Below are 13,366 nucleotides of genomic sequence, written 5' to 3'. Positions count from 1 at the left end.
AGGTAATGACACGGGCGCCCTGCCTCGGATTCCCTGGAGGTACGGAATGTGATGTCATGGAAGAGCACGGCACAGGCATAGAAGATCTACCTGCTTAAGGTTTCTAGAATAAACATCCGTTGCGCTTACAAAACACAAAGACCAGCCCTGCCAATGTCCCACATTTGTCAAGTAAAACTAATGTTAAATATGTGTGCTTTAAGGGTGAGGTTAAAACGTTTTACTGCACAAGAGAAATAAAGGTTTGTACTCAATCGTGCATGTCTCGCTACGTGATTTGCATCCGTAAGCACATCATTTACTAGATTACTTCGTGAAAAACATACCTGGGGTTCGATAGGTCCCGTTGCAAGTAGTGTTATCTGCACACTGATATCCATGGAAGCAGGACAGGAGAATGATGATATAAAACGTATACATTTCTGTGTTTTTCTGGTTCTTGGGGTAGAAGAAGAGAGGTCAAGTTTACATTTTAAAACGGGCATACATTCTTTATATGTGAGTTCTATCATTTCTGTCATTCATGCTGAGTGAAATGGTTGCAACACAATGGGAAACACATACACTGTAAAGCTGAGATGAAATGCACCTTGGATCACAAATACCCACGTGAAGGAGTGCCCTGGGGCGGGACGGGGGTGTTTCACCACAATGAAAAGCACATCTAATATTCAGAAATGTGAGGGGCTGTTCTTTCTGATTCAGGCTGTCCCCGTTGCCCTTGTACGCATGTTTTACCACTTGAGGTAACAGCAGCACGTGACAACGCCATCCCAATTGCACCTATATCTCCCATGTTCTAGACATTTCACTTGACTTCATTGTAGTTTAGTGGTGAAATGAAGTGTAACGGAGCAATGTAAAGTCCCTGACATGCATATGGCTGATGGCTGGGTAAGGAAAACATGTCCTTTTTCACTTTGGCACAATGAATAAAGCCTAAGAACAAATGCGCGTCTAACTCGTCCACTGCCCGCAAATCTATTCTGGAGGCAAGTCAGTGCATGGTTTGCAATGAGGCATGCCCCTACACATGTGTGCTGGCCACCTTTGTGAACAAGGTCATCTGCACATTTCTTAGAATCGAAGCTAGACTGCATGCATTGCTCTGGCATAAGTAATTTGGCACTGACATCTATATGAACCGTTCGGTGCAAAATGGCAACTTTGCACCTATCAGTTACGGCAAATCTCATTTTTGAGCTCGTGGTGGGGGAGGATTTTGTAAAATATCCTGCTATTAAATCATCTCTCGAGGAGGTTAAGCAAACACGGGCCCATTTCAAGACTCTCATCTTAACAATAATAAAAGTCCAGATGTATGTTTGTCAGATGGCATCATGCAGCAGAGCCTGCCCAAACGCACAGAATGCTACTAGAGGGAGCTGTTGCCTCAGGATATACACTGGTCCAATTCGCATAGCTTTGCCTGTTGTCACAGCTAGAGGGAGCTGTAGGCTTAGGACAGATAGTGGTCCTATTGTGTGACTGCGCTTTGACTGTGTAAACGAGCATAATTGAATGGACATTTTTCTTCTACAATGGTACATGTTTTTTATTCAACAAAGTTCATTAAGAACATTATTCTAATTATGGAAATGCTTTCTTCAGTAATGTACACATGATAATATGTATTTAAAAATCAAAACATTGTTCATGTCACTGAGTTTGCATTGACAAGTTAACGTCTATTAATATGTGCTGCATGACTAGAACTAATTGTATATATAGATAAATAGGCAAAATATTAAATGATATATGATCGAACGTGTCAGTGATCTCATCTAGATTTCTTAACTACATACTCTAAAACACTTAAGTCTGACAATTCCCCAGAGTGAATACCACAGGACTAGCGTGGCACTCCCTTTGGGGAAAAGGCTCCTTTGCTTTTCTAAAAAGCCCTTAAAAAACATTAAAATCAGTTGTATCAATTTACAAGCGCCTTCTTAACCATTCATGTTCAAGATTAGCATATCCCTTGTAGTTTATTCATGAAGAATGCCAATTTGCACAGCTACTAAGCCTGTGTGTATTCGGTTAAACTCTATAGCAACTGAATTTTTGATGAGTCGGCCAATTAGATAGGTAATTCAGAAAAGTGCAGATTCGTAGGTATAAAATAAATGCTGTTGGGGATTGTATTATTTGTGTACAGAAAGGCAGGAAGATGCCAGAGAGTTGAGGGAGAGCCATAGCATTTAAACGAAATTAAATAGGGAGCAGGTAGAAGATTGAAATAGGGTGGGTTTGTCATCATTTTGAAAAACCAGAGTTGGTTGCAGGCAAGATAATCCATTCAGTGTCTGTAAATGAGTATGACGTGTTGTAATGTCAGTGGTCCTGTATAGCACCATTCCACCACTATTGGTGGCCTTGCTGCACATGGCTCTGTATGAAAAATGGTGCAGTAGTGGGGGTCATTAGTGGGACAGTGGGCGTGGCAGATGAATAACCTTTGGTGTTGATGGGTGCAGATCAGAAGTAAAAGGTTCCTGTGTGCCAATCTGATTTCTATAGATTTGACAAATAAACGTGAGTGTATGTCATCCATAGGAGAGAACCCAAGATCTGATGGACTACAGCTCTTTGGGTTTGGTTAGCCTCTGATGTGGAAGTGCGTGATATGGGTGTGTGATATGGGTAAAGAGAAGAGCTTGGTTGTGGTTTGGATTAATGTTGATGTGCTAATGGCTAGGCTTGTGATAACTGTGACAAATCAACTTCCGGGGCACCAGTGGTCCAGGGATAAATATCGGTTTCTAAACCCTCAATCATCCCCACACCTCCAGTACACCAGAAGGGATCCGTTCAGATTGGAGAAACAAGCAAATTATAAACGTCTTTGTCAAATGTTTGTAACATGCAGACTTATCTCTGAAACTTCGTGGATCGTTGGTTAGTTGCAACACAGCAAAAATGCAATTAATACACAATGATAAAAGGCACTTTCCAGTCGAGGATGTATACCATATCTACTTTATTATTATCACAGCAGACAGTTCCAGCAACACTACAAAATACAACCCACACTTTAAAGGAATGCAGAGGACAGACCGTTTCAAAGAAGGAAAAGGGATGCACTCTGGATATTGACAGGAGGGTGGTTGGTATAGTAAATTATAACAACAGTTCAAGGATACTTGGCTTCAGCACAAAGGGAGCAACAGGTCTTAAGATGTCTCTAGGGGCTTTCAGAGAAGGACCGGGGGGCAGAACCACAATGTACCTTGTGCTTGTAGGAGTTCTGGCTGCTCGATAGGGTTGAGTCGGTTTCAGGGCACTTTGCAGCTTCTGCGACAGAGTTCAAGACGGGAAATAGCTGCGGCTTTCAGGTGGCAACTAGTTTGGCGAGTGAGGCTGGACGGACGGATGCAGGCTGGCCTACAGAGCGGCTCTGGTCAGGAATCATTGTCTCAGTGCTGGTCAGTGTTTTTCCGAAGCACTGGTCGAGGTGTCTCAGACGGCTTTAGCGACTGCAGCGTAACAATAGTCAGTGGTTGCAGCTCGAGGGGTCAGTAGATGCTTGTCGATGCACTCCTCCTAGCTTCTTCACTGGGCTCATGTCGTTCTTTAAGGCAGACGGCCCAAACCTTAGGAGAGAGTGATGCATGCAGCCTTGTCCTTGGTTTGGTTCAGATACTATGTGGCACTTCCCACCTAGGAAGTTTGCTGCAGAGCCTAGCAGAGCAAGCACTGTGCTGGCTGGGTACCAGTTCTGGAGCTGCAGAGGGTACTCTGGGTTCAGTAGCTCCCTCTGTTCCCTGGGAGATGTTTAGGTGAGGGATCTTGCGTCCCTCTTTGTAGATCCTGGCCTTCCTTCGCTGGTGGAAGATGTAAGGCAGGCTGTACCTTCAGTCAGGGTCCAATGATGAGCTAATCTTGCTACTCTTTGTGAAGTCTTCAGATGATCTGGCCAAAAGAGGCACCAACCCCTCTTTTAAAGCCAAATGGACCACAGGGATTAAGGTAGGCTAAGCCTACCTTAATGAACCAATCCTGAGTCCCCACCAACAATCTCCTATATGCATGAGGTCATAACCAGAGTGCTTTGCAACAGAAAAGGTAAAGGGGTAAAAAAAAAATGAAATACTAAGTCCCACCCATCTTCATGTTTGTTGTGGATCAAAGGTTCTCTATGGTCAATGGAGCTCTCTGTTGTTTCTGATTAAAGTGGCAGGTCTCCCTTGAAGCTGCAGCAAGACCAGGCTTTCTGGCGCCGTCAATCCACATGCTCATACCTTCTGAAAGGGGTCCCCCTATAGGGATGACTACTGCAATACACACAGTCCCAGACATGACATTTCACCATCAATCAATACCAAGGGCGGGAGCTGGCTTCAAGTTGACACTGTGCATGTGAAAGGTTGTTGGGGTTTCTTGTCTCCTCTTTGGTAACCTCTGCAGCCAGGGATCATGTGGGCCTGATTGAAGTGCACACTATTAATATGTTAATTATGTTGACCACTGCCACCAGCTGGAGGGCCCAACAAAAGGACAGGGTGGATCCATGAAGCCTTTGTTAGTTAATTAGGCTGGCCCTGACAAGGGGAAGGTTTGTCCTGCCTCCTTCTGAGATGACATGGTGTACCCCTTGTTGTCATATCCTAACTAAATATGGCAGGAGGTACTGTAGGCTGTCTCCACCTAACGTACACAGGTCTATGTGTATGTCATGCGGTGAGCATAGGAAAATGTGTGCGGGTTAACCATTTCAAATTTCCAAAAACCCAGGCAAGCTCACCCTCACTGTGAGGATGGTTGAATTCCTCACAATGACAGTGTGTTGGGAGTTTGTGGGTGTAGTGCAAGGTCTAAGGCAAATTTAGCAGTGACTTGGTCAGTCAGGGAAAGAGGGGAATAAGCTTTACAAGGCAAAACAACCTGAAATTCTCCACTCCAACCCCAGGCCATTTCCAGACAGGTCTCATTTCTCTAGCTCACTGTGCAACCTGTCAATCTCCTCGCACTCTGTCTCTGTCTTTGTTTCAAATAGAAAATATACTATGCACCTCTATGTGAGTACCGTGAAACAATGAACATGGACACTCCTATCCAAACAAATATTACTTTTCAATACCCTGTCTGTAAGAAGCACAGCTACCATTCAGACTCAGCTCTTTAGAAAAATAAAGCACCTAATAAGAACCATACATAGTAAACACGGTACTCAGTTATTTTACTGAATACAAAACAGAGTGGTACATTTCATCTAAGTAAATAACACTGAAAAACACCAAAAATATTACTTAAATATATATGGGGTAGTGGGTAAGGGATTAAAATGAGTCAGGGTGGGTTTTTAGGTGGCGTTATAAGGAAAGAAAAACGGGGGGGTTGGGGGAGCCCCCTAATTAAATGTATTTAAAGAAATCAGTGTTTCTTGGTATTATGGCAGTGATGAAATGTACCACTCTGAAATTAATTTGGGTCGGTAAAATCACATGTGACCAGTAAAAACAATACAAACACTGGTCTCCAGGACTCAATCTCCTCTTTTTAGACAGAAGAAAGGATAGAAAATACATACATATATAACAATCTACTGTGTGGGGATTAGTATGTGAGACTGATTACTCACTCACAGTTTAACAAAGACGCAACTGGGTATCTACATTTTATATACACATTGCATATGTATGTGGTCTTCCACAGCATATTAACCTCAATTTCCAACTAAGGCATATAGTTAGGACAATACTGATATTATAAACGCAGGTGAGGGTAAGGTCATCAACGCAGACGACATACTGGCAACATTTGATATTGAATCCTTGCATACCAACATACCGTAGCAAGCTAGCCTGGATGTTGTCAAAGGGGCACTTGACAATAGGCAGTACAAGACAGCGATGGTGTCCACGGTTTTCATCATTGATTGTGCCCAAAAAGCTCTCACTGGGAAGGTTTTCACTTTTAAAAACAGCATTTACAAGCAAATCAAAGGGACCAGCATGGATGCTACTTTTATAATTTATATGTAGCACATTTTGACGACGCATTTATTTACAATGAAACAAATACTTTTGCCGCCCACATCATGATGTGGCAGCGTTTCATTGATGACATCATAACCATTTAGAAGGGGACAGAGGCAGAACTCCTCCTGTTCGATGAGCGGTTGAATACGAGAGATATTCATCTCAAATTCACCATTACATACTTCACCGTGGAAATTGCGTTTTTGGATATCGGGGTTAGGAAACAGAGGACAACTCATCACTGCCTTATACAAAAAAAGCACAGATCGGAACAGCGTACTGCATTTTAACAGTTACCATCTGCAGAGTGTGAAAGGGAGTCTAACATTTGGTCAATTTCTGAGAATTAGAAGGAATTGCACCAATAGAGCAGACTTTGCTACGGAAGCTCTACAAAGGTAGCAGGCGCCCCTCTCTCGGAAGAACAAGGCATGATAACCTGTTCAGTGGTTATTAACCACATTGAGAGTTCGCAGCCATCTGCTTTTTGCTCACTGTACCTTTCACAGATGGGAAATATCCATTTGCATATCAGTCTTTGTCCTGCCCACATGGGCAGTCCAGCACCGAAATGCTAATGGCAATTCCTCTCTAAGCACAGTGAGCAGGCAGTCCACATCTGGTTGCCCCCAGGTAGGATTCCCTGCTCACTGTGCTTAGAGAGGCTCAGCTTCACCTCACTGATGATGCCCAACAAGGCTGAAACACGTGTATGGGGTTGCTCTAGGTACTCTTGTTCAGAGAGGAATTGCCATAGCATTTCGGTGCTGGACTGCCCATGTGGGTGGGACAAAACTGATATGCAAATGGATATTTCCCATCTGTGAAAGGTACAGTGAGCAAAAAGCAGATGGCTGCGAACTCTCAATGTGGTTAACAACCACTGAACAGGTTATCATGCCTTGTTCTTCCGAGAGAGGGGCGCCTGCTACCTTTGTTGAATTTTTTTAAGGAACTTGGGGTTGGTCACCCTAGGTTACCTGGGGGCAACCAGACGTGGACTCCCTGCTCACTGTGCTTAGAGAGGCTCAGCTTCACCTCACTGATGATGCCCAACAAGGCTGAAACACGTGTATGGGGTTGCTGTAGGTACTCTAATTCAGAGTGGTGAACAAGAAAGCACGGAAGCACAGACCTTAGAAAAACAGCTTCAAAGGAGAGTATACCCCAAGAAGCTGACCAGACAATTGAAAGAGAGGGCATCCAACATTTCCAGAGAAGTGTGTTTAACCCAACAGAAAAGAGAAAAACAGGAGAGTGTTGTTTGTGTTACCACGTTCAGTCCTCTTCGCAACCTTATGGAAGAGAAGTGAGAAGAAAATTGCACTTGCTCCACTTGCAACATCGAGAAACCTCTTTTTGCTTTTAAATGCAACACTTACATCAGACAGAGCGAGACATGACAAAAACAAAGAGAAGACAGATGGAAGACAAATATGGGGCATTGCACCCATAGTGGGTCATTTTAAGTGAGGGGGCTGTTTGTGTGTGACCTTACTAGAAACATGACACAAATTGGAAATTGAATGGATGGTCGAATTGCAAGAGTAAATGGCTGGGGGGTGGGGGGAGGAGTGAGGCAGAGGATTTGTGAGCACGGGTCCTGCATAAAAAAACAAGTACAGGACACACCACTAGAAGAGCACTGGGCTAGCAAGGGACATACAATAGTGGGGTCCTTTACTATGAATGTGCATTCAGCCCATGGGCAGGTCAGTTCTTTCAAATACATGTTTTTTTCCAGAGATGCCAATTGTAAAAATGTATCTAGGATACACCTTCATGAGTGAGGTTTTTTGCAAGTTAGGTTGCAAAACAGAGAAACTTTCCTTTGACCTCAGTGTTACCCATATTTTAATAATTTAGCATCAACCCCTAGTTTTTTAGGCAATTCCAGGGGGAGTGCTCTCTGTATTCTACTAGGAACGTAAGTCTATTTACCTCACCAGAGTCGATGCTCTGCGTGGGCTGGTGTTCTGAAACACAGGCAGACAGAGTACAGCAGGTCTCATGGAGTGAGGGTAGTTTTTAATCAATAGACACTCAAAGATAGGCAGCCACCTGTTGCAGACATGGCATGAAACTAGATGTCTCGATCCAGGTAGAGCCAACGTTACTAAGGCAATGTGGACCCCGCCGGGAAGCGAGAGATCAGTTTCCGTGGTGAGCATAAGCAGTCCATGGCAGCCGAGGTGGACGTGGCAGCCCTGCTGCGTTAAAGGACAGATGCGTCTATCTAGAAGACACATCAGAGCAGGCGCACGCAGTAGCAATTAACAACCTCTGCTCTATCCGGCACTGGGGTAGATTAACGGCATACCCGGTCCAGTGGAGCAATATTATATATTAGGTACTACACACACACAGCGAACAGAGGCCTGCATGGATTTCGAATTTCTCTGTGTTTCGTGTACAATGGAGAGTGAGTTGAGACCGTCAGCAATTGTAAAGCAATATGCAATCACTCCGAAACGTATCTTTTGTCCACAGTCTCTGTTTAATACAGAATGAGAAGTTTAAAAATGTTCGGGAGAGGGAAACCTTTTCAAGATTCTCGCTACCTTGCCCAGAGAGGCAGCTTCTTGGAAGCCACCTCTAGTGGAGGGGCACATTGACAATCGTTTAACCTGTGCGCATCAGATATCGGAGCAGCACCCATTAGATATCTTAACCAGTAGATATTTTCTCCACAATACACTTATTGTGTATACTTTCCAGGACAGATTGAGCAGTGGGTAACAAGTACGCCAGTAGAGCGTGGCATTCCCGCACGCTGAAGAATATGGCTCATTAGATGTCAAGAGAAGAGAGTTTCTGCTGATTCATTAAGTAGAATTAGTAACCAAATGATGCAATCAAGCATTCCAACATGCCTTTCTTTCATTAATCCAGGGTGTGGAGTATGTTAAACATCCTGGGAGCCATGTGGCTTATAACAATGAAAGAAGAATTTTCTGAAACCATAGTTTTTTTTATTGGATTTTTTTCCAGACGTGGAGCCAGTGGAAGGTTCTCAGTAAGTGACACTCATATTTGTGGTGAAGGTAACACAGTGGTAATGATACATTATTATTTACAATCTAGTGACTAATCAATACACCCAATTTGTGCTTGATTGCAGGCATTTCGAATGGTGAAGTGTAGGAGTCTGTGTTGTACCTTGTGAAAAACACAGCTGCTAAGAAAGCAAAAAAGGGGATACAGTGCTTTTGTTTAGTCCTGATGAAGGCCCGGTCACAATAGAGGAGGCTCCCAACCATGATGCAGAGGAGACCCAAAAAGTCTTAGGGCCGAAACACAGTAGTGTTGATGTTTTTGTTATAAACATTGTATGAGATGACATGTGGTGACATTAGATCTGTGTAGGTTTACGCATGATTAGTATATGACTAAAAACTGCTTTGATGCAAACACAGCATTACAGCTTTCAAGAGACTACCAAATATGGTGTAAAAATGATCTTCAGTTTAGTCTTTGGAAATTGAGGTTCATGTGCTGTGGAAAACCACATACACATGTGCATATAAAATTTAGATACCCAGTTTTGTCTTTGTTAAACTGGGAGTGAGTAATCAGTCTCACGTACTAAACCCAACACAGTAGATTGTTATGTAAGCATGTATTTTGCATCTTTTGTGTTGTGAAAAAAGAGGAGTTTTAGTCCTGGGGACCAGTGTTTGTCTTGTTTTTACTGTGTATGCTTCTTATTAAATGCTTTATTTTTCTAATGAACTGAGTCTGAATGTTAGCTGTCGTTCTTACAGGCAGGGTGTTGAAAAGTAATATTTGTGTAGATAGGAGTGTCCAGGTTCATTGTTTCGCGGTACTCCCATAGAGGCGCATAGTTACTTTTCTGATAGATTACCCAGGTGTGGTGGGAGTACATCACTGGGTTTCCAAAGATATTGTGATTTGTCTCAAACAGATACATTGTATCCCATGATAAAAAAAACAAGCATCTGCAAGTTGACAGATGAGGGAAAGGACAGTCTGCAAACTTCAGACATAACCATAAGGGTTATAGGAGGCAAACGCTTTTGGCTCAGAGGAACGGATGTTTAGAATTTGAGGGGTGTAGTCACCGAGTTCACCTTCCTTAATAAATTGGTTGGCATGCTGAGAGATGCCTCACACTTCACTCTAACATGCTCAGGTGCTGTGCCCAGTGGCCTGCTGGGACCTTTGCCCATCAAGAGCAAGGATCATCTAGGCAGTGAAGTTGTTTATCAATCGTTCAGCAAGCATTGGGCAGGGCAGAATCCCTGCTAATTTCTCCCAGCTGTCTACCCAGCTGTTTACCACAAGCCCGTCTTTCACAGTCCAAAAGGAAAATTCCTCCTCCTGCAGCCAACGGCCACAACTCACAAGGTTTTCATGTGGAACCAAGACTTCGGTATCAGAGTGATGCTGCAACCCTACAGAGGGTTATTCAAGATGAAATAAGTAGCAGAAAAGATAAACATTGGGGTATGGATCCTTAATGAATAGCAGGACGTGGCAGACATGGTCCTGGGCATGTTAGCATGCGGAGCGCCACTGGGGCACTCTTATCCTTCATTAAAGCGTGCATAAGCCTATACAGGTTCAAGGGAAATTATCCCATACAAGTCTGTTCGTGAGGAATTCCTCATGGCTGCTGCTGTGGGAGAGTGTGATAGCGCGAAAGAAGAGAACTTAGTCATGGTTTGGATTTAATCTTGGATTAGATTTTATGTGATAACGGCTGGGCCTGTGCAGGCAGCCTGTTTGGGTTTTGTGTGTGTAGTGTAAGGTGCTAGGAGATCTTAGCAGTAAATTGGTTAGTCAGGGTCTGTAGGGGGAGGTAAGCCTTACATTGCAAAACAACCTGCAACCCTGCACTCCTACCCCTGGCCATTTGCAGGCAGATCTCGTTTATCTAGCTCACAGTGCTAACCTTCACTGTATCCTATGCTATATCCGCTGTGTGTGTCAGTGAAACCTGCGCTGTATCCTATGCTATACACGCTGTGTGTGTGAGTGAAACCTGCACTGTATCCTATGCTATACCCCCTGTGTGTGACGAAACCTGCACTGTATCCTATGCTATACATGCTGTGTGTGAGTGAAACCTGCACTGTATCCTATGCTATACCCGCTGTGTGTGAGTGAAACCTGCACTGTATCCTATGCTATACCCGCTGTGTGTGTGAGTGAAACCTGCACTGTATCCTATGCTATACCCGCTGTGTGTGTGAGTGAAACCTGCACTGTATCTTATGCTGTACCCGCTGTGTGTGAGTGAACCTGCACTGTATCCTATGCTATACACGCTGTGTGTGAGTGAAACCTGCACTGTATCCTATGCTATACACGCTGTGTGTGTCAGTGAAACCTGCACTGTATCCTATGCTATACAAGCTGTGTGTGTGAGTGAAACCTGCACTGTATCCTATGCTATACCCACTGTGCGTGTGAGTGAAACCTGCACTGTATCTTATGCTGTACCCGCTGTGTGTGAGTGAAACCTGCACTGTATCCTATGCTATACATGCTGTGTGTGAGTGAAACCTGCACTGTATCCTATGGTATACCCGCTGTGTGTGAGTGAAACCTGCACTGTATCCTATGCTATACATGCTGTGTGTGAGTGAGACCTGCACTGTATCCTATGCTATACCCGCTGTGTGTGTGAGTGAAACCTGCACTGTATCTTATGCTATACCCGCTGTGTGTGAGTGAAACCTGCACTGTATCCTATGCTATACCCGCTGTGTGTCTGAGTGAAACCTGCACTGTATCTTATGCTGTACCCGCTGTGTGTGAGTGAACCTGCACTGTATCCTATGCTATACACGCTGTGTGTGAGTGAAACCTGCACTGTATCCTATGCTATACCCGCTGTGTGTGTCAGTGAAACCTGCACTGTATCCTATGCTATACAAGCTGTGTGTGTGAGTGAAACCTGCACTGTATCCTATGCTATACCCACTGTGTGTGTGAGTGAAACCTGCACTGTATCTTATGCTGTACCCGCTGTGTGTGAGTGAAACCTGCACTGTATCCTATGCTATACATGCTGTGTGTGAGTGAAACCTGCACTGTATCCTATGGTATACCCGCTGTGTGTGAGTGAAACCTGCACTGTATCCTATGCTATACATGCTGTGTGTGAGTGAGACCTGCACTGTATCCTATGCTATACCCGCTGTGTGTGTGAGTGAAACCTGCACTGTATTTTATGCTATACCCGCTGTGTGTGAGTGAAACCTGCACTGTATCCTATGCTATACCCGCTGTGTGTCTGAGTGAAACCTGCACTGTATCCTATGCTATAACCGCTGTGTGTGTCAGTGAAACCTGCACTGTATCCTATGCTTTACACGCTGTGTGTGTGAGTGAAACCTGCACTGTATCCTATGCTATACCGGCTGTGTGTGTGAGTGAAACCTGCACTGTATCTTATGCTGTACCCGCTGGTTGTGAGTGAAACCTGCACTGTATCCTATGCTATACACGCTGTGTGTGAGTGAAACCTGCACTGTATCCTATGCTATACATGCTGTGTGTGAGTGAAACCTGCACTGTATCCTATGGTATACCCGCTGTGTGTGAGTGAAACCTGCACTGTATCCTATGCTATACACACTGTGTGTGTGACTGAAACCTGCAATGTATCCTATGCTATACCCGCTGTGTGTGAGTGAAACCTGCACTGTATTCTATGCTATACACGCTGTGTGTGAGTGAAACCTGCACTGGATCCTATGCTATACTCGCTGTGTGTGAGTGAAACCTGCACTTCTGTTTCGGCCTGCGAGGGTCAATTTCTGTATGTATGAGTGAAGCAAGCTCTTCTGCTGCCTATGCGGACCCTGTTCTGTGTATAAGGGTTTCTTAAATAATTGTTGATGCATGTGGTGTAATTGTGTCGTGTGTGTGTGTGTGTGTGTGTGAGAGAGAGAGAGAGAGAGAGAGAGAGAGAGAGAGAGAGAGAGACTGATGTCTTGCGTCCGGGCAATGCCGTTCAGTTCTTCACCGATAGTGTGGTAGGGAATCTTGAAATGCAGTTGGCTGTGTTGTGCCTGCTCTGTGAAAAAATGTTCTGTGTAGCTCAGGTGTTAAGCACTCCTCACCTCTGACATGATGCACGTTTGAATGCCGGCTAGGCTTACTCGGCCCTCCCCCCTCGGAGGTTTATACATTCAGTGACATTATTAAGCTTGCATTGCTGCTGCCTGCTCTATACAAGATATGCGTGTGAGTGACACTTGCACTGCTATCCCTTGTGCTGCCTATTCTCTATGTAACTTGCACTAGGATTGCCTGTGTAATACTGCCTCATTTGCCTCCTAAGAAGCCCTGACTCGTTTTCTGCACCTGCTGTAATATTTCACATTCATTGTGGGAATGTACTGGTAGCTACC

The 13,366-nt window shown here is 44.2% G+C and overlaps 1 protein-coding gene across 1 annotated transcript in view; it reads right to left on the bottom strand.

Annotated features, from left to right (window-relative positions):
- The window catches only part of ZPLD1 (zona pellucida like domain containing 1), a 395,074-nt gene that overhangs the window by 327,652 nt on the left and 54,056 nt on the right, over window positions 1-13,366 (bottom strand). Inside the window, exon 3 of the mRNA XM_069636318.1 lies at window positions 327-438. Coding sequence (XP_069492419.1) covers window positions 327-438 — 112 coding nt within the window. The remainder of the gene's footprint in view (window positions 1-326; window positions 439-13,366) is intronic.

Source organism: Ambystoma mexicanum, chromosome 7p (assembly GCF_040938575.1).
Source record: "Ambystoma mexicanum isolate Mex_15411 chromosome 7p, UKY_AmexF1_1, whole genome shotgun sequence".
Classification (NCBI taxonomy): Eukaryota; Metazoa; Chordata; class Amphibia; order Caudata; family Ambystomatidae; genus Ambystoma; species Ambystoma mexicanum.
Note: the sequence above shows the minus strand (reverse complement) of the source record. Positions and strands in the feature narration are given on the sequence as shown.